Below are 24,972 nucleotides of genomic sequence, written 5' to 3'. Positions count from 1 at the left end.
GCTAGCTAAGAGCAGAATGAGAAATGCTGATGTCTTGCTCCTCCCGGAAAGAAAGTTTTCTAACTGAGAGCTGAGGGAGAAACGAGCCCTGTGTTTTTGGCTGCACTGATCTGGCATGAGTTCTATACTGGGAGAGATGAAGGGAATGGGTCTAGGTCCAAATTCCACAGATGATTCTTACTTTGCTTACTGAGTTTTACTAGATTTTCTTGAATAAAGCTTTGTTTGCTGTGTGACCTTAGGACCATTTTCAGAGACTTTAAATGGTTTGTTATTGTTTTAATTGGAATAACTTTCACCAGTTTCACTGGGATGTGGGTCCACAGAGCTCCTCATACAGTCATGCCAGAAGTAGAACTCTATAAGCCTTTTAACATACAGTCTTGTTGCTCTTACTCATAATTGTTCAGAGTGGCCATCTACTTGGATTTCTACTTTCTCAGTATATTGTGAGTGGTTTGAAGTCAATATTCCTGAACTTTATTCCTTGTAGAACCAAGATAGCCCTTAAGAGCATTTTGTATATTGTGGCCTTTAAAGAAATGTTAGTCACTGACTGTCTTACTGTCTTTCCTAGTTTGTATTTTCAGAACGTTATTTGTGTTGAAGTGTTTGTGTCTTCTTTTTTTTCTTACTCTCTAGTGCTGGTATGTTCCTAGAAGGATAATAATGCTTTTTTAAATTTGCTATTGGCCATAGTCAGAAAAAGACACTTGGGCCATTAGAAATTTTAGTCCAAAACATTCATTCTTCACAATATAGAAACTTTCTATACCACTCCTTGCAGTGTATATTTAGTTATAATTCTAGATTAGGCTACTTATTTGGGAGATGGGAACAGGGAGAGAACGAGAAGGATGGAAAGAGAGCAGGCAGAAAAGTAATGTGGTCATTCTTTTAAAGGTAAGATGTGCCTAACTTGTTCTTTCTTCAGCCAGTCATGTTTATGCCTTGGCTGTAGCTTCACAACTACTTTTTCTATTCCTGTTCTTCCCCTGTTAGGATCTCTGGCCAGAGATGATGACCCTAGCTGGCCCACCACCTTTATTTTGCTGTACAGTGGACACATCTGAGGCTCTGGCCAGCACTGTACCACTCATTCTCTGTGGCTTGGGCTTTCTCCAAAGGCTAATATGTGCCCTTGCCTAGTCTTTCAGACACTGTGTATTAGAAGGTATGGTTGTAGTATTCTTTTCTCATTACTATAGGTCAGTGTTGGTGAACCTATGGCATGTGTCCTGCAGCCAGCTGTTTGTTATCATTGAAAGCTCTAGAAAGTTCGCCATCAGGGCTCTAGGTCATTTGAGAATATTCTTGACAGAAACCATTCACTTTGTATGATTTTCCTGCTGCTACTTACTTCTGGTATCTGTGGGGCAGTGTCGACTGCCCTCTGGGATGAGTGTGCATTGCCTGTTTCATTCAGTGTTGTTCTCTTTCCCAGGATGCTTCAGGATGAAACGCCATAGGCCTCTCAGCAGCACTGACAGTTCAGATGAGTGTGAGTAGAACCAGCTGGCGGCTGGTAACATCTGTGTCTGTGCCCCTTTGAGGAGTTCTTTAACTTGATAAGCTATTTCATGCTTCCTTCAATGGTTAAAAAATAATGTTTCTTGGAAAGAAAGCTCTGGGTCCACTTTTCTTAATTCCATTATACACAAATAAATTAGGTAGAGATACTGGTTTTGTGTGGTGGTTCTCTCTTTTCATTTACCTAATACAAAAGCCAAATCTAGTAACATTTAACAGTACTTGTCTAGAAAGGAATAAAAGTACTAGAGCATAAATTGTAGGCCCTGATTCTAATTATGGCTAAGGTACTAAATGTTTGACTGTGGGTCAATCATCATTTGGAAGAGGCCTTAATAACAGCTGCTGGGGAAGTGCTAAAGGATATACAGATTACTTGCTGCACATTTTTAGTTTTTCCAGTTGTTTTTGCAGATACTTTTCCTCCAGGTGGAACATAAATTGTGTCATTCCAAATATTATGAGGTGTGATTACACCAAATCAAATCTTCCCAGCCTTGGCATTGCTGAAGTTTTGCACTCTAGGAGCTCATCTGTAAATGTTGTTAAATTCTATTGTGAGGCTGTCCTGGGTACAGTTTAACTATTTTCTTCAGTAGTATGAGATCTTTGTGGTCTTCTCCATCATATCTTTCATAATTCTCCTGGATGGCATTTCATTTAACGACATTTAGTTACATTAGTGGGTAATATATCTCAGTATTTTTTTCTAATTATCTTTTGCAGGTCCTTCCACTTCCTTTACTTCTGGCCCAATGTATAGGAGCAAGTCAAAAATTCCAAAAGAACACAAGAAACCTGATGAGGTGAGATCAGATACTCAATTTTTAGACCCAAAAAACAGCCAGATAAGTGCCTCCTCCCTACATACCTACAATACACAGAATCTGAACATGTGCAAAGTAAAGTATATGTCAATAGATAGGCTTGTTTTCTGATGAATTTGTTTGTTTCCAGGAAATATTCCATTTCTTTTCCCCTTTAAGAGAACAGTAATCTTTACACTAATTTCATTTTGGTGATGATAAATGCCTAGCTCCGGAGTATTCCTCCCCTAGCCAGGGAGTCAAAGAGAGCCAAACTTGATGGGAGATAATACAGCAAGGGATAGGTTAGGAGTTTGTAGATGGAGAAGGGAAGGACTAGGTTAGCAATTTGGGCTGTGGGCTGTATGATCGGTCCTCACAGCCTTTGGAGCACTCCTGAGTCAATTCTTGTGAGGCTGGTCATGTTCTGCTCCAAGGCAGCAAAGTGCCAGGGTGTCACTTGGACTTGGTGATGGTTTAATAGATCTACCAACTTCACTCTGTGACAATTAAATGATGAAAGATTGACCCTGTATATCTTCCTTTCTACTACAAAGTCTTCCTTAGCTGTAAAAGAAAAGAAAATGTATTAGTTATTTGTTGCTATATTACAAATGATTACAAAATTAGTAGCTTAAAGCAGCACACATTTCTTAGTTTCTGTGGATCAGAAGTCTGGGAGAGTATGACTAGATTCTGTGTTCAGAGTCTTTCAAGGCTCAACCACTGTGCTGACTGGTATGTGTTCTCATCTGGAGACTCAGCTTGTTGAAAGAATTCATCTCCTTGGAAGTGGAGGACTGGGGTCTTTGTTATCTTCTGGCCTTTTTTATACTCCCCAGTACTGGAAATCAAACCTAGGGCTTCATAGGTTCTAGGCAAAAGCTCTACCACTGAGCTACATACCCAGACTTCCTGCTGAATGGAGAACCACTCAGTTCCTAAAGGCTACTTATACTTCCTTGCACATAGCCAGAAGTTCATAGAACCTCCCAGAATGGGACACTTTACTTTTTCAGAGCCAGCAAAGAGAGAGTCTTCACCTCCAATCAACTAAGATGGAGTCTTATATAACAAAATATAATCATGCAAGTAACATTCTATCCATTTGCCATATTCTGTTGTTTAGAAATAAGTCTCAGTGGGCCGGGGATTTAGCTCAGTGGTTACCCTGCCTGCCTCACAAGCGCAAGGACCCAAGTTTTATCCCTGGTACCAAAAAAAACCCAAAAAGAAATAAGTCACAGTTTCTCCTCAGAGATTGCTTTTTATTGCCTTATTTTGCCAGAGATCTTTAGGCACAGTAGAATACCAGAGTTTACTTATATGTGTCTATTTGATACAAAAAAAATACTTAGGGAATATGATGCACATAAACAGGAGTGGAAGAAATTCCCTGTCTATCCAGAGGAGGGTTTCACTACAAGATGGTGAGAAAGAAACCTTGATATGTTTCCCTGTAGGAGGAAAGATGGTATTAAGACATAAAATGACTCAGGGGCTTTGCAATTAAACAAGCTGATGGTGAACCTCAAGCTTCTAGAAAAAGAAGAGCAGGACAAACCCAAAGCTCATACAAGGGAGGAAATTATAAAGATCAGAGCAGAAATCAATACAATAGAGACTAAGAGAATGATACAAAAAATCAATGAAGCCAAGAGTTGATTCTTCAAAAAAATAAACAAAATTGACAAACCCTTAGCCAACCTTATCAGAAAAAGGAAAGAAAAGACCCAAATCCATGCAATTATGAATGAAAAGGGTGAAATTACAATGGACCGAGCAGAAATCATCAGTACCTTCTTTGAGAAACTATATGCCAATAAGATGGAAAACACTGAAGAGATGGACAGATTCCTAGATATGTATGAATTACCAAAGTTGAACGAAGACCTAAAAATTCTAAACGACCCAATGTCAATGAAATTGAAAATGTAATTAAAAACTTACCAACTAAGAAAAGCCAAGGTCCTGATGGCTTCACTGCTGAATTCTACAAGACATTTAGAGAGGAACTACTGCCACTACTATTTCAAACTCTTCAGTGAAATTGAAAGGGAAGCAATACTCCCGAATTCATTCCTGGAAGCAAGCATCACCTTGATCCCCAAAGCAGAGAAAGACCCAACCGAAAAAGAGAACTATAGGCCAGTCTCACTAATGAACATGGATGCAAAAATCCTTAATAAGATACTGGCAAATAGAATGCAGATCATCAAGAAGATCATACACCCTGACCAAGTGGGATTCATCCCAGGGATGAGTTCAGGGATGGTTCAATATACGCAGATCAATCAATGTAACACACTATATCAATAGAGCCAAGGACAGAAACCATATGATCATCTCCATAGACACAGAAAAAGCATTTGACAAAATCCAACATGCATTTATGATAAAAAAAAAGTCCTACAAAAAATTGGAATAGACTGTCTCTACCTCAATCTGATAAAAGCTATCTATGAAAAACCAAGAGCCCATATACTAAATGGTCAAAAACTGAAATCCTTCACACTCAAATCAGGAACAAGACAAGGATGTCCACTAGCACCACTCTTCTTCAATATACTTCTGGAAACATTAGCCATGGCAATTAGACAAGAGAAGGAAATAAAAGGAATAAAGATAGGTAACGAAGAAGTCAAATTGTCCTTGTTTGCAAATGACATGATACTCTATATAGAAGACCCCAAGTATGCCACCAAAAGTCTTCTAGACTTAATAACCAAATTCAGTAGAGTAGCTGAGTATAAGGTCAACACACAAAAATCAATAGCTTTCCTCTACACGAATGACAGACTCACTGAGAAAGAAATAGGGCAAACAATTCCTTTCACAGTAGCATCCAAGAAACTGAAATACCTAGGAATCAACCTAACGAAAGAAATCAAAGACCTCTTCTCTGAAAACTACAGCACTCTGAAAAGAGAGATTGAAGATGATATCAGAAAATGGAAAGATATCCCCTGCTTCTGGGTGGGAAGAATCAACATAGTGAAAATGGCCATACTACCAAAACTGCTATATAAATTCAATGCAATCCCAATTGAAATCCCAGCAGCATACTTCACAGAACTTGAGAAAACAATCCAAACATTCATTTGGAACAAGAAGAGACCCAGAATAGCAAAAGCAATTCTAGGTAACAGACATGGCAGGGAGTATCACAATGCCGAACTTACAACTATACTACAAAGCTACTGTGAAAAAAACCAGCATGGTACTGGCAAAGAAACAGACCTGAGGACCAGTGGAACAGATTAGAAGATGCAGAAACAACTCAGGACACACTGAGCCACCTCATCTTCAACAAAGGAGCCAAACACCCTCACTGGAGGGAAGATAGCCTCTTTAATAAATGGTGCTGGGAAAATTGGGTTTCCACTTGCCAAAGATTAAAACTAGACCTATATCTCTCACCATGCACTAAACTAAAATCGAAATAGATTAAAGATCTAAATATTAGAATAGAAATGCTGAATCGGCTGGAACAGAGGTTAGATAGAACTTTTGAAGACACTGGTATAGGAGAAGATTTTATGAACAAAACCTCAGTTGCCCGTGAACTAGCACAAATGATCAACAAGTGGGATCTCTTATTAAAAAGCTTCTTCACAGCAATAGAAACCACCAGCAGTGTGAAGAGACAACCCACAATGTGGGAAAAAATCTTTTCCTGCTGTTCCTCAGACTAAGATCTACTATGCAGAATCTGTAAAGAACTTACAAAAATCAGACCTCCCCAATTTAAAGACCCAGTCCAAAAATGGGCATCTGAAATGAACAGACATTTCTCAAAGTAGAAATAGCAAATAAACATATGGAAAAATGTTCAACATCACTGGTCATTCGAGAGATGCAAATGAAAACACAGAGATTCCACCTCACTTCAGAAAGAATGGCTGCTATCATGAAGTCAACCAATAACAAATGCTGGCGGGGCTGTGGGGAAAGAGGAACCCTGCTCCACTGCTGGTGAGAGTGTAGACTGGTGCACCCGCTGTGGAAATCAGTATGGAGATATGTCAAAGAACTAGGAGTGGAAGTCCCATTTGACCCAGATATTCCTCTGCTGGGTGTCTTCCCCAAAGAATTAAAAGAATCATACCACAGTGATATATATGCACCCATGTTCATGACAGCACAGTTTGTAATAGGTAAAACTTGGAAACAGCCCAATTGCCCATCAACTGGGGAATGGATAAAGTGTGGGGTCTTTTTGTAAAATGGAGTACCCATAAAAAATGAGAAATTAGAGACATTTATAGCTAAATGGATGCACACTGAGGCGATACTCTTAAGTGAAATAAATAGGACACAGGTGTAAATACCGAATAGTTTCTCTAGTGTGAGAAACAAAGTGTAAATAAGGATTAAAAGGTATAATGGATAATGTGAAATACGAAGAAAAGGGGCAAAGGGTAAGGGGAAATGGGAGGGGTACGAGAAAGGAAAGAAGGGAATGGAATTAATGTGAGAAATCGAAAAAATGGAAACAAAGTCTTTGTAAATAGGAAGGGATGGAGGGGTTGAAGGGAGGACAGGGGACGGAGTTTCTTTTCTCTAACTGCTTGTAGAACTTTGTTCTTCTGTTGGGTTTCTGGAATCTTAACAATTATATGCCTATGTGTAGATTTTTTTGATCAAGGCTAGTTGGAGTCCTATATGCCTCCCTTATCTGTATGTCAAATTATTTTCCCCTGCTTGGGAAGTTTTCTGCCATCACTTCTGTGAACAATTTTTTTATGTCATCTGCACTCTCTCCTGTTTCTTTATTGATTCCAGTCTTATGTTATTCTTCTTTGCATTGTCTAGCAGCTGCTGGATTGATTTCTCATGGTCCCTTAAAATTTTAAAGCAATTTTTCTTTTCCTGTCACTAATTGAAATCTTATTTTCTATATCTGAAATTCTGTCCTCACATTGGCTCATTCTGCTGCATATACTTTCAGTGGAGTTTTTCATCTCCTGGAAATCTATTTGCATCTGTTTTATGGATTCCATTTGTTTCCTATGTTGGGATTCCATCATGTTTCTCAGCTCCTCTCTTACACTATGAGCACAATCTCTGCTGTTATTTGAGTAATTATTTCTGATTTCATTTTTTGCAGATCCTCTTTTGTTGCCAGTTCAGGGAGTCCAGGTGGCTGAATATCAGAGTGTTCCATGTTATTTCCCTTTGAGGTTGCTCTAGGTGATCTGGAAGTCTGGTTTTGAGACTTGTTTACGTGTCTTCTCATTTCTACGTGGTGTGTGTTTGTGTGCGTATGTGCGTGCTGCTTTCACTGGCGCAGCTCAACTCCTCTGCACTGGGAGCAGTGGTACGGTGGCCCGGAAGCCTCCTCCTCTCCCTAGATATTAGTCTTTTATGTGCAGAACTACTGGCTAAAATTTTTTCCCACTCTGTGGGTTGTCTCTTCACTCTGTTCGTGACTATTTTTGCAATGCAAAAACTTTTTAGTAGGATGGAAGACCCCAGAAATTCCACCAGAAAACTTCTAGATTTAATTACCAAATTCAGTAGTGTAGCTGGATACAAACTCAACACTCAAAAATCAGTAGCATGGGCCAGGGATTTAGCTCAGTGTTTCTGCCGCCTGCCTTGCAAGCACAAGTTCCCGAGTTTGATCCCCGGTACAGAAAAAAAAAAAAATCAATAGCATTCCTATACATGAATAACAAAATCACTGAAAAAGAAATTAGGGAAACAACACCTTTCACAATATCCCTGGAAAAATTAAAGTACTTAGGAATCAATCAAAGGAATAAAGGACCTATACATAGAAAGTTACAGTACTCTAAAAAAGGAGATTAAAGAGGGTATCAGAAGACGGAAACATATACCCTATTCTTGGGTAGGAAGAACCAACATAGTGAAAATGGCCATACTCCCAAATTGTTACATAGATTTAATGCAATCTCAATCAAATTACCATTAACATACCTCACAAAACTGAGAAAACATTCGTAAAATTCATTTGAAACCAGAAGAAACCTAGAATACCAAAAACAGTTCTGAGCAACAAAGGCAAGGCAGGGGGCATCACAATCCTCAACTTGAAATTTTACTACAGAGCCAGCGTGATAAAAACAGCATGGTACGGGCCAAACAGACCTGAGGATCAATGGAACAGACTAGAAGAAATGGAAACCACACCAAACATAATCAGTCACCTTATCTTTGACACAGGGCCCAAACATGTTTACTGGAGGAAGGATAGCCTCTTTAATAAGTGATGTTCTTCCCCCTTTTTTACACAGAGAGGCTGAGGCTGATCACTTTTCCCATGCTCCAGCAATAGTGAAATTGCCATTGCCCTTATTTCATGTCTTTTCCCTGCAGACACAGCTGTTTGTTCAGTTGAGGGAGTCTGTGTATTAAGCACCAGGGACCCAGATACCACCACTCAAGTTGCCTTCTCCAGCCACCCCCTTCATCTTCCCTGTGTGAGCCTGATTGCGTTCCTAGAACAAAAGCTTGCAAAAGAGTGGTTTTTTTCTCTGACTGTCTCATTAAAAATTGTTAATTTTCTGCCTGTCTTACCTTTTCCTTCTTGTAAAAATGGGAGGTTTTTTTCCTGACTCTACAGATATGAGATGAAACCAGAACTCTCAGATGTTATGTTTTTATTGGGAGTTAGTCATTGAAGTACCATATGCATTATCTTTTTTGTTAGGACTTAAGTGACTTCATTAATAGGTAATTTTTTAAATATTTAGTACATCAGTAAAATTTCTATGCATGCTTCCCCCTGATATATCCTCTAGAGAATTTCCTGAGGGTGTATTAATCCCACATATGGTTCTGTGCTTTGTGTACCTTCTGACCAAGTTAAGAATTTTTTTTTCTGAGTTATGAACCTTCCTGTGGTTCTCTAAAAGGCCCATCCTCATAAAGATGTTTTTTTTAAAAATGATTCCCTAGAAAAAGGACATAGTACTAAGTGACCAATTTCTCTGGTCTGTAAAACATAGCCCCTTTTAAAGGACTGCATGTTATTTGTAGGCCATTGACTTTTATAGCAACAGGGTAAAAGCCTTTACATTTTAATTCAGTGGAGAATATTATATACCCTCAAGTAGACCTGTTTGCATCATTCTGCCTATATTTCTAAAAGGCTTGATTAGTTTTTGTCTTGGGCCTCCAGCAACTAAAAAGCACTAAGCTTCAAATGCACATGTATTGCACAAAAAGGGGCATTGATGGAAAGCATAACTGGCAAAGCAAACATTGAATATAATCTCCTGTGTGAAAATTGCTCATATCTCCAAGTTAAGACTTAATTGCTCCCACTTCTCCATTATTAGAACGCATCCACCTCTGTTTGGTATGAGGTAAGGGAAGTAATCCAACTTCCTTAAGCAGCCCAAAAGTACATAGCATTGTGGTCATTGATAGTCCAGTTGATGTCAGCCCATAGCTAGCAAAAATGTTCTGTTTATTTGAGCCTGCCATGGTGGCGCATACTTTTAATCGCAGCACTTGGGAGGCTAAGGCAGGATCACTGTGAGTTTGAGGCTAGCCTAGACTATATAGTGAGTTCAAGGCCAGTCTGGACTATATAGTGAGTTCAAGGCCAGTATGCACTACATAGCAAGATACTGTCTGAAAAAACAAACAAAAAAATGTTCTGTTTTTTTTTTTTTTTTTGGTACCGGGGATCAAACTCAGGACCTTGCACTTTTGAGGCAGACACGGTGCCACTGAGCTAAATCCCCAGCCTTCTGTTTATTCTTTATTAAAAAACCTAGGAATTATTTTAAACTAGTTGAAAATTACTTATGGTTTTTAAAGTTTTAAATTTAGAAATTTAATAAACTTTGATTCATTCGAAAAATCAATGTGGATACATCTTGACAATACACACTGGATACCTTCGTTATCATATGAGAACAGGCTTTGTACTAGGGATGTAGCTCAGTAGAAGTGTGCTTGCCTAGCATCTGCAGGCCCTGGAATCCCTAGAACTGAAAAAAAAAAGGGTTTGAAGAGTTTTGAGAGATACATGCATACCTATGTTTATTGCAGCACAATTCATAATAGCTAAATCTTGGAAGTGGCCTATGTGTCCATCAGCAGATGAAGAAAATATGGTATAGGGCTGAGGATTTCGCTCAGTGGCATCGCACCTGCCTCACAAGCACGAGGTCCTGAGTTAGATCCCTGGCACCAAAAGAAAAAAAGAAAGAAAGAAATTGTATTTACACACCATGGAGTACTACTGTGCCAATTACTTGAGTCATTGGTAGGAAAATGGATACACCTTGAGACCATAATTTTAAGTGAAATCAGTCAGGCACACAAGCTTAAGTATCACATTGTTTCTCTTATATGAGAAATCTAGAGTAAAAATAGAGCAAAATAAAAGATAGATAATAGGAAGTAGGGAGATAAATCATTATCAAAGGGGAAAGAAGATCAAGAGATGGAAGGAATGGGGAGGGAGGGAAGGGATAATGGATAAAAAAGTAATTGGGATGTGTTATGTACATGTACCAACTCCACACAAAAAATGTAAACGTACTGCAAACATTTACAAAAGGCAAAAAGGAAGGGGATCAAGAGATGAGTGGATGGGAAAGAGGATGAAAATAGGAATTAAAAGGTGTTACTACATGTATCAACCTCCTACAAGGAATGTAAACATGTACTACACACATACACTAATAAAATAATAGAAAAAATAGTTTTAGGTAAACGTTGCTAGCTTTTCTCTGCTTACCATGGTTGATTTGTCTAGATACCTTGAAAATCGTTTCTTGCCTTAAGATCATATAATTACAATTAATTTCCTTTCAATAAAAGTTTTCATGTTTGCAGCTGTTTTGTACTTTAGGGGTGACATCAGTTTGTGGTTAGTCATGTGTTGTTTCAGATTTAGGTGAATATGAATTGACATTGATCAGTCTTTCTGTTCATTGACAGAGACCAATATTTGCCTTTGTATCATACAAGAAATAAATATTTTGGCTTTTCCTCTGAAAAAATGTCACCCAAATGTTCAGATTAGCTGTGTTTTAAGAAACTACTTGCTGAGAGATGTTAAGGAGAGCAATGAAAACCAGAATTACCCATGAAGGACATTTTGATTTTGTGGCTGTAGTTGGTTAAGTGTTGATATTTTAATTGAATTCATAGTGAGGCCTCTTTTGTTTCTGCAAGCATCTGAGAGGCCAGATGCACACACAGTGTTGGATTTGGCATAGCTTCTGGACTCTGTGTTAGGCCAGCAAATCCTCTCTTTGACCATAAATGAACAGTTATCTGGTAAGTACAAAGCCTTTTTTGTTTCAGGAACTTTTGGGGAAACTACCAATGCATATAAAATAGCACACAATTAAGAACTTATAAAACTTTTCAACTTAATTATCTAGAAAGGTCACTGTCAATAACCAGATTCATCATTTGTAATTTTTAATTGAGCACCAAATGGCCCTGTTTTATTCTGTTGATGTCTCTGCACATTTTAATTAAATTGTGAACTCACATCTCACTCCATCAACAATTACTTTATGAACTGGATAGAAGTCAGTTACATATTTTTCTGCTTTTAGAAAGAAAACAGACCATGATGATGATAATAAAATAATTACATCTAGTATTTATTTAGCAGTTACAGTAATCCCAATACCATGCTAAGCCCTTTACATAATTCCTCCCATTTAATCTTTATAACAACTCCTATGAGGTGGATGTAATTAGCCCCATTTTGCAGATAACTAAACTGAGAATTTAGATAACTTGCTGAAAGCTACTAAGTAGACCAATCCAGATACTGTCCCAAAACCCACATTCATTTCTTTAAAAATTTTTAACTATATAAAACATTTGCCTGGTTCAAACTATAAAACAAAATACATTTCAAAAGATCCAGTTTTGTCTCTCTTCCTGTTATGGTTTTAATGTATCCCCTAAAGTTCTTGTGTTAGAAACTGAATCCTCAATGCAACAGTATTGGCAAGTGAGGCCTAATAAGTGAGTAGGCCCTGAGGGTTCTGCCTTTGTGAATGGGTTAATGTCATTATCAAAGGAGAATGTTATTGTGAGAGTGGATTTGTTATAAAAGCAAGTTCATCCTTTTCTTGCTCTTTCCTTGATCTCACCCTACCTTCCCTTCTGTTATTGGATGACACACCACAAAATTCCTGATCAGCTGCCAGCACCATGCTCTTGAGCTCCCAGTTTCTAGAACCATGAGCCAAATCAGTCTCTATTCTTTATTACCCAATCTCAGATATTCTGTTATATAGCAGCAGAAAATGGCTAAGACACTCCCTTCCCTGTTTTCTTCTCTCCTACATATTTTTAAAGGTATTTTGGTTTATCCTTCATGGTTTCTTTGTGAAAACATACTTAAAATGTATATATATGCGCATACTGTATATGTATAAAATTCACATCACTAACCAGACTATCTTGTGCTGTTTTGCTTTTATTCAGTTTAAAAACCTTTAAAAATGCATTTTCCGGGCCGAGGATTTAGCTCAATGGTTCTGCCACCTGCCTCACAGGCGCAAGGTCCTGAGTTCGATCCCTGGTACCAAAAAAATGCATTTTCTTATCAGAAGTAGGTTTATGAGACCAGTCTGGTAAATACATTTCATATCACTTTGTAGATATCTGTGTGAGTGTTGGAATTACATTTCCATCCCCCTCTTCAACATTTTATATTCTGCCTCATGCTTCAGATGTTTGAGTTGTACAGCAAGATAAGGCAGACTCTCACATTCTGCCTTGAGCAAAAATGCTTTTCTAGAAAACTTGGATCTGATGCTATTGAATCTGGCTAGCTTGTAAAATTGAAATTGGGCTTATCACATGTCTTTTTTCCCCCCTAAAGGGAAAGGGAATTTTGTAATAGTTACTGAATTTAGCTTTCATTTGCTTAAAAAAGGTATGGGTTTGTTGGTGTTCTGAGGTTTTCCAAACTTTACAGAGTGCCTGTTCCCTGGAGGTTTAGTATTTCTGAAGCAATGGAAAAGAGCCAAATGTTACTACCTTCTCTGCTCTTGTATTTCTTAGACATCAAGTTACTTTTCTGTTTGGCAGATAAGTGTATTAGCTTCCTAGGGTTGCTGTAACAAATTACCACAAATTAGATGGCTTAAAATAACAGGAATTTATTCTGTCATAGTTCTGGAGACCAGAAGTCCAGAATCAATCAGTCAATATTCTTTCCAGAGGCTGTAGGGGAGATCCCGTTCCTTTTTTTTCTTTTTTGAGACAGGGTCTCACTGTAGCTCAGGCTGGCCTTGAACTCACTGTATAGCCCAGGCTGGCATTAAATTTGCTGTGATCCTACTACCTCAGCCTCTCAAGTGCTGGAATTACAGACATGCACCATCACATCTGGCTGAAATGCCATTCTTTCCCTCTTCCTATTTCAGGTGGCTATCAGCATGCATTGATTTGTTGATCAGTGCATCATTTAATCACTGCCTCCTCTTCTATCTCAAATCTCTCTCTGCCCTTATTTCATAAGAATGCTTATCATTGGATTTAGAGTCTACCCAGATTTCCAGAATAGTCTCTTCATCTCAAGATTCTTAATTTTGTAATATTTGCAAAATGTAAACAGCAAAAAAGCGTAAGTAATAGGAAGTAGGGAGATCATTTTCAAATGGAATGGGTAACGAGATGGAGGGGGGAGAACAGAAGGGGAAGAGGAAAGACTGGAAATAGAGCTTTTCCAATGAGAAGGGGATCAAGAGTTGCAGGGAGGGATGGGAGGGGAACAAAACAAAGAATTATGAGGTGTTACGTACATGTATCTACTCCCCGTGGTAAATATAGTCATATGCACTGCAAATATGTACTAATAAAAACTACATAATTAATATAAAATATCTGCAAAGACCTTTTTCCAATTAACATCTGGGAATTAGAATGTGGACATATCCTTTTGGGAGGCCTCCAACCCACCATAACATGTTTCCGTGCTACTTAGGAAACTATATAGAGGTTTTCTTGAGGAGACATGTCAAGTATGATGATATGGCTTATGCTATATGATAGATAATATGGCATTATTAAGTGCAAAGTAAGATTTTGTAATCGATTTATTAAAGAGTATCACTTGGAAAATAGATATTATGAGATGTTGACAAACACTTGGTTCTAATAGTCTTTCCAGATCTAAATTAGATCTAACACTGTCTTTTCCTGAAGACATTAGTTTAGCACAATTGTAAATTATCATCACCACTTACCACCAGCTAGCTTATTAAAGGCACTGTAGTAATTTATAGAAATGGATTAGAATGTTCAGCAAAATGATTAAATGTCTCTTGCTAGTCACTCAAAACACTGAGCTCTGTGCAAAACATGTTAAATGGATACGTCTGTGGTCCTCTCTTACCCACTTATACAAAGCATTATGTAATAAACTATCAGTTTTTGTTTCCTGTAGCTTTCTCCCTGTGCTTCATGCAGTTAACTTTAATTGGCAGGGGTTCTTAGTAAGAAGGTCATTTTGTTGCCACAGAACTTAGATGGTGTTTTTCCTCAGAGAACCTTGATGAGCATTAAAGGCTAAAATGCCTGCTTCATAGCATCCGTTCCTTTGATTTACCAGAAATGTGGGCATACTTATTTTCAATCTGCAAGTGGTATGATTTTTTCACAGAGACTAATTAAGTGAAGCATAAGTCAGTGTATGTATGCTTTCATATGAAGGATGGTTAAATGTTAACTGAACCTTCATCACTAAAATCACTGCTAAAGTAGCTTAAGAACTCATGATATTTCTTTTTCTTTTTCTTTTTGGTACTGGGAATCTAACTCGGGACCTTGTGCTTGTGAGGCAGGCGGCAGAACCACTCAGCTAAATCCCCAGCCCCTTATTTCTTCTGTTGCTGAAAGGGCAGTGCCACTGAGGCTGCCATAGCTATTTAAGTCATGTTTCCAGGCTGGTAAGCACATTTCTGTGCTCTTAAGTCACTCAAGGCCCATTGAACCAGAGGATCACACAAGTCTGAGTTATAGTTCTCCCCATTTATCATCATCCTCTACCTCTAACATTGGAACTTTCCACAGATTAGGCTCCCTGGAAGGGATGGAGTTTAGGATTTCTTCTTTAAGCCGTTTAGCTGCCACAGTATACTTAGCATTCCTATCCTCATCCCTGAGGAGTTTCCTGAAAGTTATAAAAATTCATAAACCATATAATAAAAGGACATGAGACTAAGGACATTTTTAAAGTTCTTAATATAAGGATAACAACTAGAATAAAACTACAGCCTTTCCTAAATTAAATATATATAAAAATGAATAAAGAACACAATCTGGTAGAGAAAAAAAGCATAGCAAATATAATACTTGTAACATGACATACATAATATGTATAAAATGCAACAGAATTGAAACCAAATATATTATAACAGTAAATGTAAATAGGCTTAATTAACATCTATTAAAAAGATTTTACGGGGCGGGAGATTTAGCTCGGTGGTTTTGCCACCTGCTGCGCAAGCGCAAGGACCCAAGTTCAATCCCCGGTACCAAAAAAAAAGATTTTACTTTGGCTCACAAAACAAAATCCAACCATATATTGTATACAACAGCATACCTAAAATACCTATTCAGAAAATCTAAAAGAGATGGGCAAAGGTATACCAGGAAAATTGAAACAAACAGCAGGGAATAATCTTTATTTTTTTGGCATTGGAAATCCAACTCAGAACCTTGCGCTTGCCAGACAGATGGCAGCACCACTGAGCTAAATCTCCGGCCCCAGCAGGAGTAATCTTGATACCAGACAAAGTAGAATTCAAGCCCCCAAAATATAAGAAGGAAACAATGCTAAAAGCTATAATTCACCATGAAAATATGCTTGTAAATGTTTTTGCACTAAACAGCACAGCAACTATCTTTATGACCGAAATCTGTAGGAGCTATAAGGAAACATAGAAATGTACTAATTATAGACTTTAAACAGCCTTCAAAGTACCAGACGGATTAAGTGAACAAAAAAATGAGAAAATAGAAGTTCTAAAAAATATGAACAGGAAGGTAGATCTAATATCAAACTGTACACCTTGATATTAGAATAGACACATACCTCAAATACCTATGCTATATATATACAAGAAGATCAAATACAAAGTCACAAAGAAAATACCAGTAATTTCCATTAAGTAGACATTTGAAAGAAAATTCCGATCATGGTGCAGTAAAATCAGAAATTACTAACAAAAACAAAAGGTCCTTCCATGTAGGAATTTTAAAACCTCTATTAAGCAACGCTTAGATGAAAGGGAGAAATACAAACTGAATTACAGATTTTTTGTTTGTTTGTTTTTTTGGTTTTTTTGGGTACCGGGGAGCAAACTCAGGACCTTGCACTTGCAAAGCAGGTGGCGGCACCACTGAGCTAAATCCCCGACCCTGAAATTAGAGATTTTTAAAAAGTGACAATAAAAATATATTTCAGATGCCTGCTCCATATTGTAAATTACATGATGAGAAGGCATCAAGCATTGTTCAACCTACTCTTGATAATTTTTGTACAAAGAACTAATTAAAACACTTTAGTTCTGAGTATTTCTAAAGTCCTAATTACAGTATATTAAAGTTCTACTTTTTCATTTCTGTGTACATTATAGTTAGCAGTAAGAGTTTCTAATGTTTTGACAGAATGTTTAAAGGTCACAAAGCAATCATATTTTTCCATTAATTATTAAGAATGGAGGTTTGGGGTGCAGCTCAGTGGTAGAGCATGTGTTTTGCATGCACAAGCCCCTGGGTTCAATCCCCAGCACCAGAAATAATTAAAACTGCTTTTCACAGTTTCAGCATTGTCATTTTTATGGTCATATTGCTATATAAAGTGACACTACCTATACTTGCAGGCCACTATGTAAATAAATTTGAAAAACTGGATAAGACACACAACTTTATGGAAACACAGATCTTCAAAATTAACCCCACAGACATAGAGAAAGTAAGAAACTATCCCACAAAAAATCAGGTTCAGATGGCTTCAAAGGAATCAGATAGTCTAATAATTCTCAGATTATCCCAGATGCTTGGAAAGGAACAAGAGTGTCCTAATTCCTTTTATGAAGCATGTATAATACTGATAAAGACAATACAAAAAAAGCACAGATCGGGCTGGGGATTTAGCTCAGTGGTTTCTCCGTCTGCTGCACAAGCACAAGGACCCAAGTTCGATTCCCGGTACCAAAAAAAAGAAAAAAAGCACAGATCAGTATCACTCATAAATATGATATAAAAACATTAATATTAGAAAACTATATTACCATAGTAAGAATATAATGCTCCATGATCAAGGGTATTCACCTGAGAAATGCAAGTTTGTTTCTGCATTAGGAAAGCAAATATTATACAGTGTATTAATGTATCTAAGGAAAATTATTTCCATATATACTGAAGAAGTCTTCAACAAAATTCAATACCCAGCCATGATAAAAAATTAAAATAACAACTGTAAGATACTCAACATTATGAAATATATATATTTAACTAGTTTCCCTGTTAAATTTTCACTAACTTCAAGAAGACAGACATGCCCACTATCTCTGTTACTATTCAAAATATTAATAAAGATATTAGCCAGTGCAATTAAACAAAGGAAACCAATTAGGGCTGGGGATGTAGCTCAGTGGTAGAGTGCTTGTGTAGTGTGTATGAGGCCCTGGGTTCATTTCCTAGTACTGGGAAGAAAGGATGGGGGAGGAAGGAAAAAAAGAAAAAAAGCAATTAGAGATATAAAACTAGGTAAAGGAGATGTAAAATTGTATTTGCAGATAGGAATGTATATCTGAAAAACTAGAAAATGAATTAGGGAAGTATATCTGAAAAACTAGAAAATCAATGATCAGACTAAAGCAATAAAATTAGTAGGTAATAAGATATGAAGTGAAGATATAGAATCAGCTTTTATATCAGTTTGGAACATAAATGTGCCTAGGGCATGTTGTAGTGTTAGAAATTAAGCAACTGTTCAAAAAAGGATAGGATACAGTGGTACCTCAGTTCACAAACAATTCTTTCCATGATTCTGACTGCAAACAAAATTGGACAAGAACTGAATCAAATTTCCCTATAAGGTCAACATTGAACCTAACCTTTGAATTTGATTCGGTTCTCGTCCAATCTGGTTTGTGAATAGAATTATGGAAAGAATTTCATGAACCGGGGTACCACTGTATGTCAAAACAGCACAATGCCAATCTGAAAGAGCATCCAATGGCCAAAAGTGGGACAGTTTAAGAAAATAATAAAACTGAATTATAATCTGAAGACTAAAATAGATACCCACGAGTCTATAGTGATATAAATAAATAATTGAATAAACTAGTGGGGAAAGGGTGGGTCTTACAGAGGAATTTCCATTAGTAAATATAGAATACTGAGGAAAATAGAAAATCACATTAGTATACCATAGTAATAATTGTTGCGGGCAAAAATATCCATGAATGGACACTAAAATTAGTCTATGACAATCTGAGGAGAAATAGGATTTTTTTTTTTTTGTACTGGGGATCAAACTCAGGACCTTGCGCTTGCAAGGCAGGCGGCAGAACCACTGAGCTAAATCCCTGGCCCGAGAAATAGGATATTTTTATAGTCTCAAAATATTTAATTACAAAAGGAGATATAGTAGCCTAACAACAGAGAAAACCATCAAGATACTACCTGAACCAAGTGATAAATTTAACATCACCAGTAATGACACATTGGCATTTTACATTCCCAATGTATGGATTGAGAACACAGCATCATTTTTTGCAATATTCTTGCAAAAAATCCATAATTTCAGTCTAATCATGAGAAAACATTGAACAAACACCAACTGGAAGGACATTTTGCAAAATAATTACAAGTTATTTTAAAGTCATGAAAGACAAGGAGAGTGAGGAACTCACAGATTAGAGATTACCATAAAGATAGATGACTATTGCAATGTCAGATCCTGGGTTGAATTCTAAAACAAAAGGACTTTAAGGGGGAAACCAGTGAAATTTAAATAAAATCTATAGTAAAATAGTATAGCAGAGTCAGTTACCTACTTTAGATCATTGTATTCTGGTTATGTAAAAGGTTACATTAGATGAAACCGAGGGATATATAGGAACCCTATGCTAGTTTATATTTCTGTAAGTGTAGAATTACTTATAAGTAATTGTAAAATAAAGTGATGGCTACATGAACAATTGTTAAGTTATCAGTGGATATTTGTTCCTTAATAGAGTTAAGGATTGTCCTATAAAACTTCTTTAGAGTAACCTGTATTGTTTATTTAAATTCAAAGAGCCCAAGAAAATAATTCAAGAAGTATTACTTTTTATTAAATCCAGAATAAGCTAGCTTCCCTGACAGTACTACAAACCCTTCCAAACAGAAGTTGATCTGGCCATTTAGGAAGTTAGAAATGTTTGGTCTTTTTGGAAATGAACGTTCAGAAGGGGTAGAATTTTTAAAAGGAGAACATTAAGTGGAATTAGTTCCATAGCGATGGTCTTTTCAGGATATGTGCAATGTGTCTTCCCTAGGTATTCCGGAAGGACCTCATCAGTGCCATGAAAATTCCAGATTCTCACCACATTAATCCTGATACCTATTACCTCTTTTCTGACACATGGAAAGAAGAATGGGAAAAGGGAGTCCAAGTACCAGCCAATCTAGACAATGTTCCACAGCCTTCTCTCAGGTATTTGCATGTTCACTAATGCACTGAGATCTGTGGTATACTATACCATGTCATGATAGATAAGTAATTAAAGTCAAGCTCATTTGTGTAGGAATATAATATGAGCCCATTCACAGTATGAAACTGTTTGAGATCCAATCTGAAATTATAAGAATTTGGAGACTCCAAGTCTGACTCAACAATCAATAGTATTTTTTTAGTCTTTCAAGAGAAACAGAGCATTGATGAATAACTTTCTCATGAAAAGTTACTTCAGTATAACAGGGGCCTCATAGTGATGGTATCAATAGATGACCAAAACTTGGAGTTTAAGTGCATAAACTCTAGTGAAAGGGGAGTATTGGAATAATTGGATTAACTATAAGCACATGGCCTTCACTTGCAAAGACTTGAGAAGAAAGTTGAAATACAAGTGGGGTTTGGTTTTATGGAAAGAGGAGAGAGGGATTCTTCTGCCAGAGGAAGTGGTAAGTTTAGCTCCTAGAATAGTTGCTGGGTTTGGAAGCCATTTTGTCTTACTAGTCTTTTTGTGTTCCTGGTGCTTTACACAAAGGCTGGCATGAAGTGAAATGTTTGGTATAAATGAGTCAATGAAGGAATGAGAAATAGAACACAAAGCTCCAGGTAAAGGAGCTGGTTGGACCTGCTCGTTACTATGAGAAACTAGATTCTTAGGACCTAGTTATGCTCCGGAAATGTTTTTTGAATCAGTTCTAGAAACCCAGGCCCAAGCTGTCTCACCCATAGAGAGGCTGTCCATAATCTATTCAGGAAAGCTCTACAATCTTCTTTCAACACATGTTCCAAGTTTCACTAGCTCATCATCAATACCTCTTTTCTGCCTCCTAAGAATCAGAATAACATCGAGAATGAACAAAAGAGTTGAGCATTTTCATTTCCTTGCTGTGCATATTTTTATATAGTACAGCAGCCCTGGTGCTGAACTAACCATTGCCATTCCCATTGATGCTCCAGGGATTATTGAAACGTCTTGACTTTGGTCTTAGTGTTAAGTTAATTATCACGATAGATAATTTTTCAAATCAGATGGAAAATATCCAGTGTACCATTTTAAAAATGGTATCCATCTGATAAGTAGGGTGAAAAGAGTAGATCAGCAATTTAGGAAAAATGGACTCAGAGACTAACAGAGTTAATTTGTTCTGAGAGTTTAGAAAACCATTTTAAGTGCTGTGACTGTTTCTCTTCTGTTTGCCATAGTTCTTTGCCTAACTCATAAAACCCTTAATTTTAATTGGACAAACCAGACTATTAAATTATTGATCATATTAAATTCCTTAATGAAATCCAGAACTCCTGGTTGGTGTTAGTAGGTAGGATGTATCATTTTCTGTTTCTTAGAAGGCATCAATAAGAATCGTACTGTTGCATAGAGCCTTTACTTTGGAACAGCTATTCTCAAAATTTAGGTAACATCAAAATCACCTGTGGGGGTTTAAGACAGATTTCTGACTCATATGCCCAGAGCTCTTGATTGAGTAGATCTGAGGTATGAGGCCTGAGAATTTGCATTTTCAATAGTTCTCCTAATGATGTTGATGCTGCTTGTCCAGCAGCACTTTGAGAACAATTGTTGGGCCTACCTTACAAGCACAAGGTCCTGAGTTCCAAGGATCAGCAGTACTGAAAAGAAAAAACACAAAGGAGAATAATTGTTCTAGAATATCTTATTTCTTGAGTTTAATGAAAATCACTTTTTTCAGTTTTCTTATATTTCCCTTTTGGCTTTAAAAATGAGTCAACCAGGGCCGGGGATTTAGCTCAATGGTTTTGCTGCCTGCTGCGCAAGCGCAAGGACCCAAGTTCTATCCCCGGTACCAAAAAAAAAAAAAAATGAGTCAACCGTACTAGAGGCTCAACTGATTTAGGATTAAAGCTTTGTTTGTAATACCCAATCCCTTCAGCCACTCTTATTGCAGCCATCATTTTGCAGGGCTCAGACTGTGTGTTATGATTTTTACTTTTTAGGTTTTGTAGGCCACCTTAAAAATTTTTGTGATATGAAATGATATTGGAACATAGATGAATTAATTTGTATGCCCCTTATCTAAACTTTCAAATTCAGATGAGTTCAATTAACATTTTGGGAGCTGGGAATGGTGGCGCATACCTGTAATCCCAGCACTTTGGAGGCTGAGGTAGGATTGGCACAAGTTCAAGACCAGCCTGAGCAACGTGGTAAGTTCAAGGCCAGTCTGAACTATATAGCGAGACCCTGTCTCTAAAAACCAAAAACAAAAACATTTTGGGGTACTATATAAATTCAGGTTTATTTATTTGGCCCCATGGTGTGAACTTACTCCAACATTGGCTTTTTACATAGGGCCTAGCCTTAAGGTTTTTTGACAAAGCTTCCTATTTCCCATCCATATATCCTCTTCAGTGAAATGTATCTTCTTTATGTCTTTTGCCCATTTTCTAATTGGATTCTTTGGTTTTGGGGGGTGGGGGGGTGGTACCGGGGATTGAACTCGGGACCTTGCACTTGCGAGGCAGGCGCCAGAACCACTGAGCTAAATCCCCGGCCCCTGGATTCTTTGTTTTTTAATATTAAATTTTGAAAATTATTTATACATTTTCAGTGAGTCTTGTTAAATATGTGGTTTGCAAATATTTGCTCCTGGTCTATTTTGTATTGTCTTTTCATTCTCTCTTTTTTTTTTCTTTTCATTCTCTTAACGAGTCTTTTACAAAGTAAAAGTTTGTGATTTTGATGAAGTTCATATTTACTGATTTTTTTTTTCTTTTGGGTCATACTTTTAATGTCATGTCTATGAACTCACCTAGCCCCAACAATTTTGTGCTGTTTTCTTTTAAGCATTTTATATGGGTGACTATAGGTAATAATTAGTTATGGTGAATATAGATAATAATTATGTACTGTGCATTTCAAAAAGCTAGAAGAAGCCAGATGTGGTGCTGCACACCTGTAATCCCAGCACTCAGGAGACTAAAGCAGAAGGATCGCAAATTCAAGTCCAGCCTGGGCTGCACAGCATTTCTGAGGTCACCCTGAGCTATATAGCAAGACTCTGTCTCAAAAATAAAGCTACAAGAAAGGATTTTGAAAGTTTACAACTAAGAATTAAGTGTTTGAGGAAATAAATGTTGTATAACCTGATGTAAACATTATGCAGCATAGCCGGGCTTGGTGGCACATGCCTGTAATCCCAGCACATTGTCTACGGCCATACCACCCTGAACATGCCCAATCTCATCTATAATCCCAGCATTCTGGGAGGCTGAGGTAGAAGGATCAAAAGTTTGAGCCCAGAATGAATAGTGTAGTGACTTAGCAAGACACTGTCTCAAAATTTTAAAAAAGGAAAGAGTAAGGGGAACTGGAATGGGTTGATGAAGTTGCTGGGTTCAATCCCCAGTAACACTAAAAATATATGTAATATGTACATGTATTAAACATTACATGGTACCCCGTTAATATGTACAACTTTTATATTTTTTGTATCAGTTAAAATTTTTAAATGTCAATTAAAAATTAAATTTCAAAAAATCACTATAAAAGCTTTATAGTTTTACACTTGAATGCATGATCCTTTTTTAGTTAATTTTGTATAAGATGTGAGTTTAGGTCAAGGTTCAAAGTCATACATCTTGATTCTTCTTTATTCTTCATTTTTTGAAACTACAATGGCTTTCTTAGTTTGTCTTTCCACAGAAATTTTTTTACTAAGTTTGTCTCTATCTACAAAAAAATCTTGCTGGATTTTCATAGGAGTTACATTAAACCTACGTATTATTTGGGGAAGGTTGACATCTTTCCTATGTTGAGCCTTCCAGTTATTTATTTAGAGCTTTCTTTCATCAAAATTATGTAGTTTTCAGCAAATACATCCTGTGTGTTTTGCTAGAATTATACTTCTGTTAATTTTTCTAATAATTATTATGTTGTAATTATAATTTCAGTTTCCACATGTCCATTGCTAGTACATACAGATACAATCAACTTTTGTGTATTAATCTTGTATTTCTGCATCCTTGAAGAATTATATAGTTCCGGAATTTAACAATTTCTTTGTATTTTTCTATGTAGACCATCATGTCACCTGAAAATAAGGATGAATTTCCTTTTTCCTTCCCCATCTATCACCTTTTATTTCTTTTGTTGCCTTATTGCAGGACTAAAACTTGAATACCAGTTTTGAATAGCAGTGGTAAGAGCAGACAGCTTTGTCTTGTTCCCAATCTTAAGGAGAAAATATTCAGTCTTTTAGTACTAAGTAAGTTAACTGTAAGATTTTTATAAATTTTTTTATCGAATTAAGGAAATTCACCTCTACTCCTAGTTTGTTGTGTTTTTATCATAAAGATTTGTCAATACTTTTTTCTGCATCAAATATCATGATTTGTCTTCTTTAGCATGTTAATATCATGGATTACATTGATTTTTAAATATTGAACTAACCTTGTATTATTGGAATAAGCACCCATTATTAGTTAGCTTCAGCTCCCATAATAAAATGCCACAGACTGGGTGGCTTTAACAAGAAGATTCAGTTTCTGATAAGAATTTTCTTCCTTGCCTCCCACCTTTTTTGCCGTGGCTTTCCTTGGTGCATGTAGGAGAGGTTGGGGAGGGCGTCAGTGCTTCCTCATCAATAAGGCCATCAGTCCTATAAGATTAGAGCCCCACTTATGACCTGATTTAACCTTAATTATCCCCCTGTAGGTCCTGTCTCCAAATACATTGAGGGTTACAGGACTTCAACATGGGAAAGTTTTTGGAGGGGACACAGTTCAGTCCATAACATTCAGTGGGCCAGAGTTTATAATTCTTTTTTATATACTGTTTGATTTGATAAGCTAATATCTTGTTGAAAATTTTTATATCTATATTCCTGAGGAATACTGACCTATAGTTTTCCAATGATATTTTTATCTGATGTTGTATTAGAGTAATATTAGCCTCAAAAGTAGCTGAGG

The 24,972-nt window shown here is 36.9% G+C and overlaps 1 protein-coding gene across 35 annotated transcripts in view; it reads left to right on the top strand.

Annotated features, from left to right (window-relative positions):
* Window positions 1–24,972, top strand: part of Jade3 (jade family PHD finger 3) — a 150,633-nt gene that overhangs the window by 85,591 nt on the left and 40,070 nt on the right. For 12 of the 35 annotated variants that reach the window (XM_021249598.2, XM_087189944.1, XM_021249606.2 and 9 more), the window contains 3 exons: window positions 1,445–1,501; window positions 2,257–2,336; window positions 19,853–20,010. The exons of 4 other annotated variants lie outside the window; for them this stretch is intronic. In XM_021249598.2, the coding sequence (XP_021105257.1) occupies window positions 1,456–1,501; window positions 2,257–2,336; window positions 19,853–20,010 (284 nt within the window). In that variant the 5' untranslated portion in view covers window positions 1,445–1,455. Of the gene's footprint in view, window positions 1–1,444; window positions 1,502–2,256; window positions 2,337–19,852; window positions 20,011–22,092; window positions 22,210–24,972 lie in introns of those variants that run through there. 19 more of the 35 variants (XM_021249610.2, XM_087189956.1, XM_087189954.1 and 16 more) reach the window with 4 other exon arrangements.

The sequence above is a fragment of the Heterocephalus glaber genome, unplaced genomic scaffold (genome assembly GCF_053883595.1).
Source record: "Heterocephalus glaber isolate CG9 unplaced genomic scaffold, H.glaber_assembly_v1.0 deba00001547, whole genome shotgun sequence".
NCBI lineage: Eukaryota > Metazoa > Chordata > Mammalia > Rodentia > Bathyergidae > Heterocephalus > Heterocephalus glaber.
The sequence above is the reverse complement of the archived record's forward strand: the minus strand, read 5'-3'. Positions and strand labels throughout refer to the sequence as shown.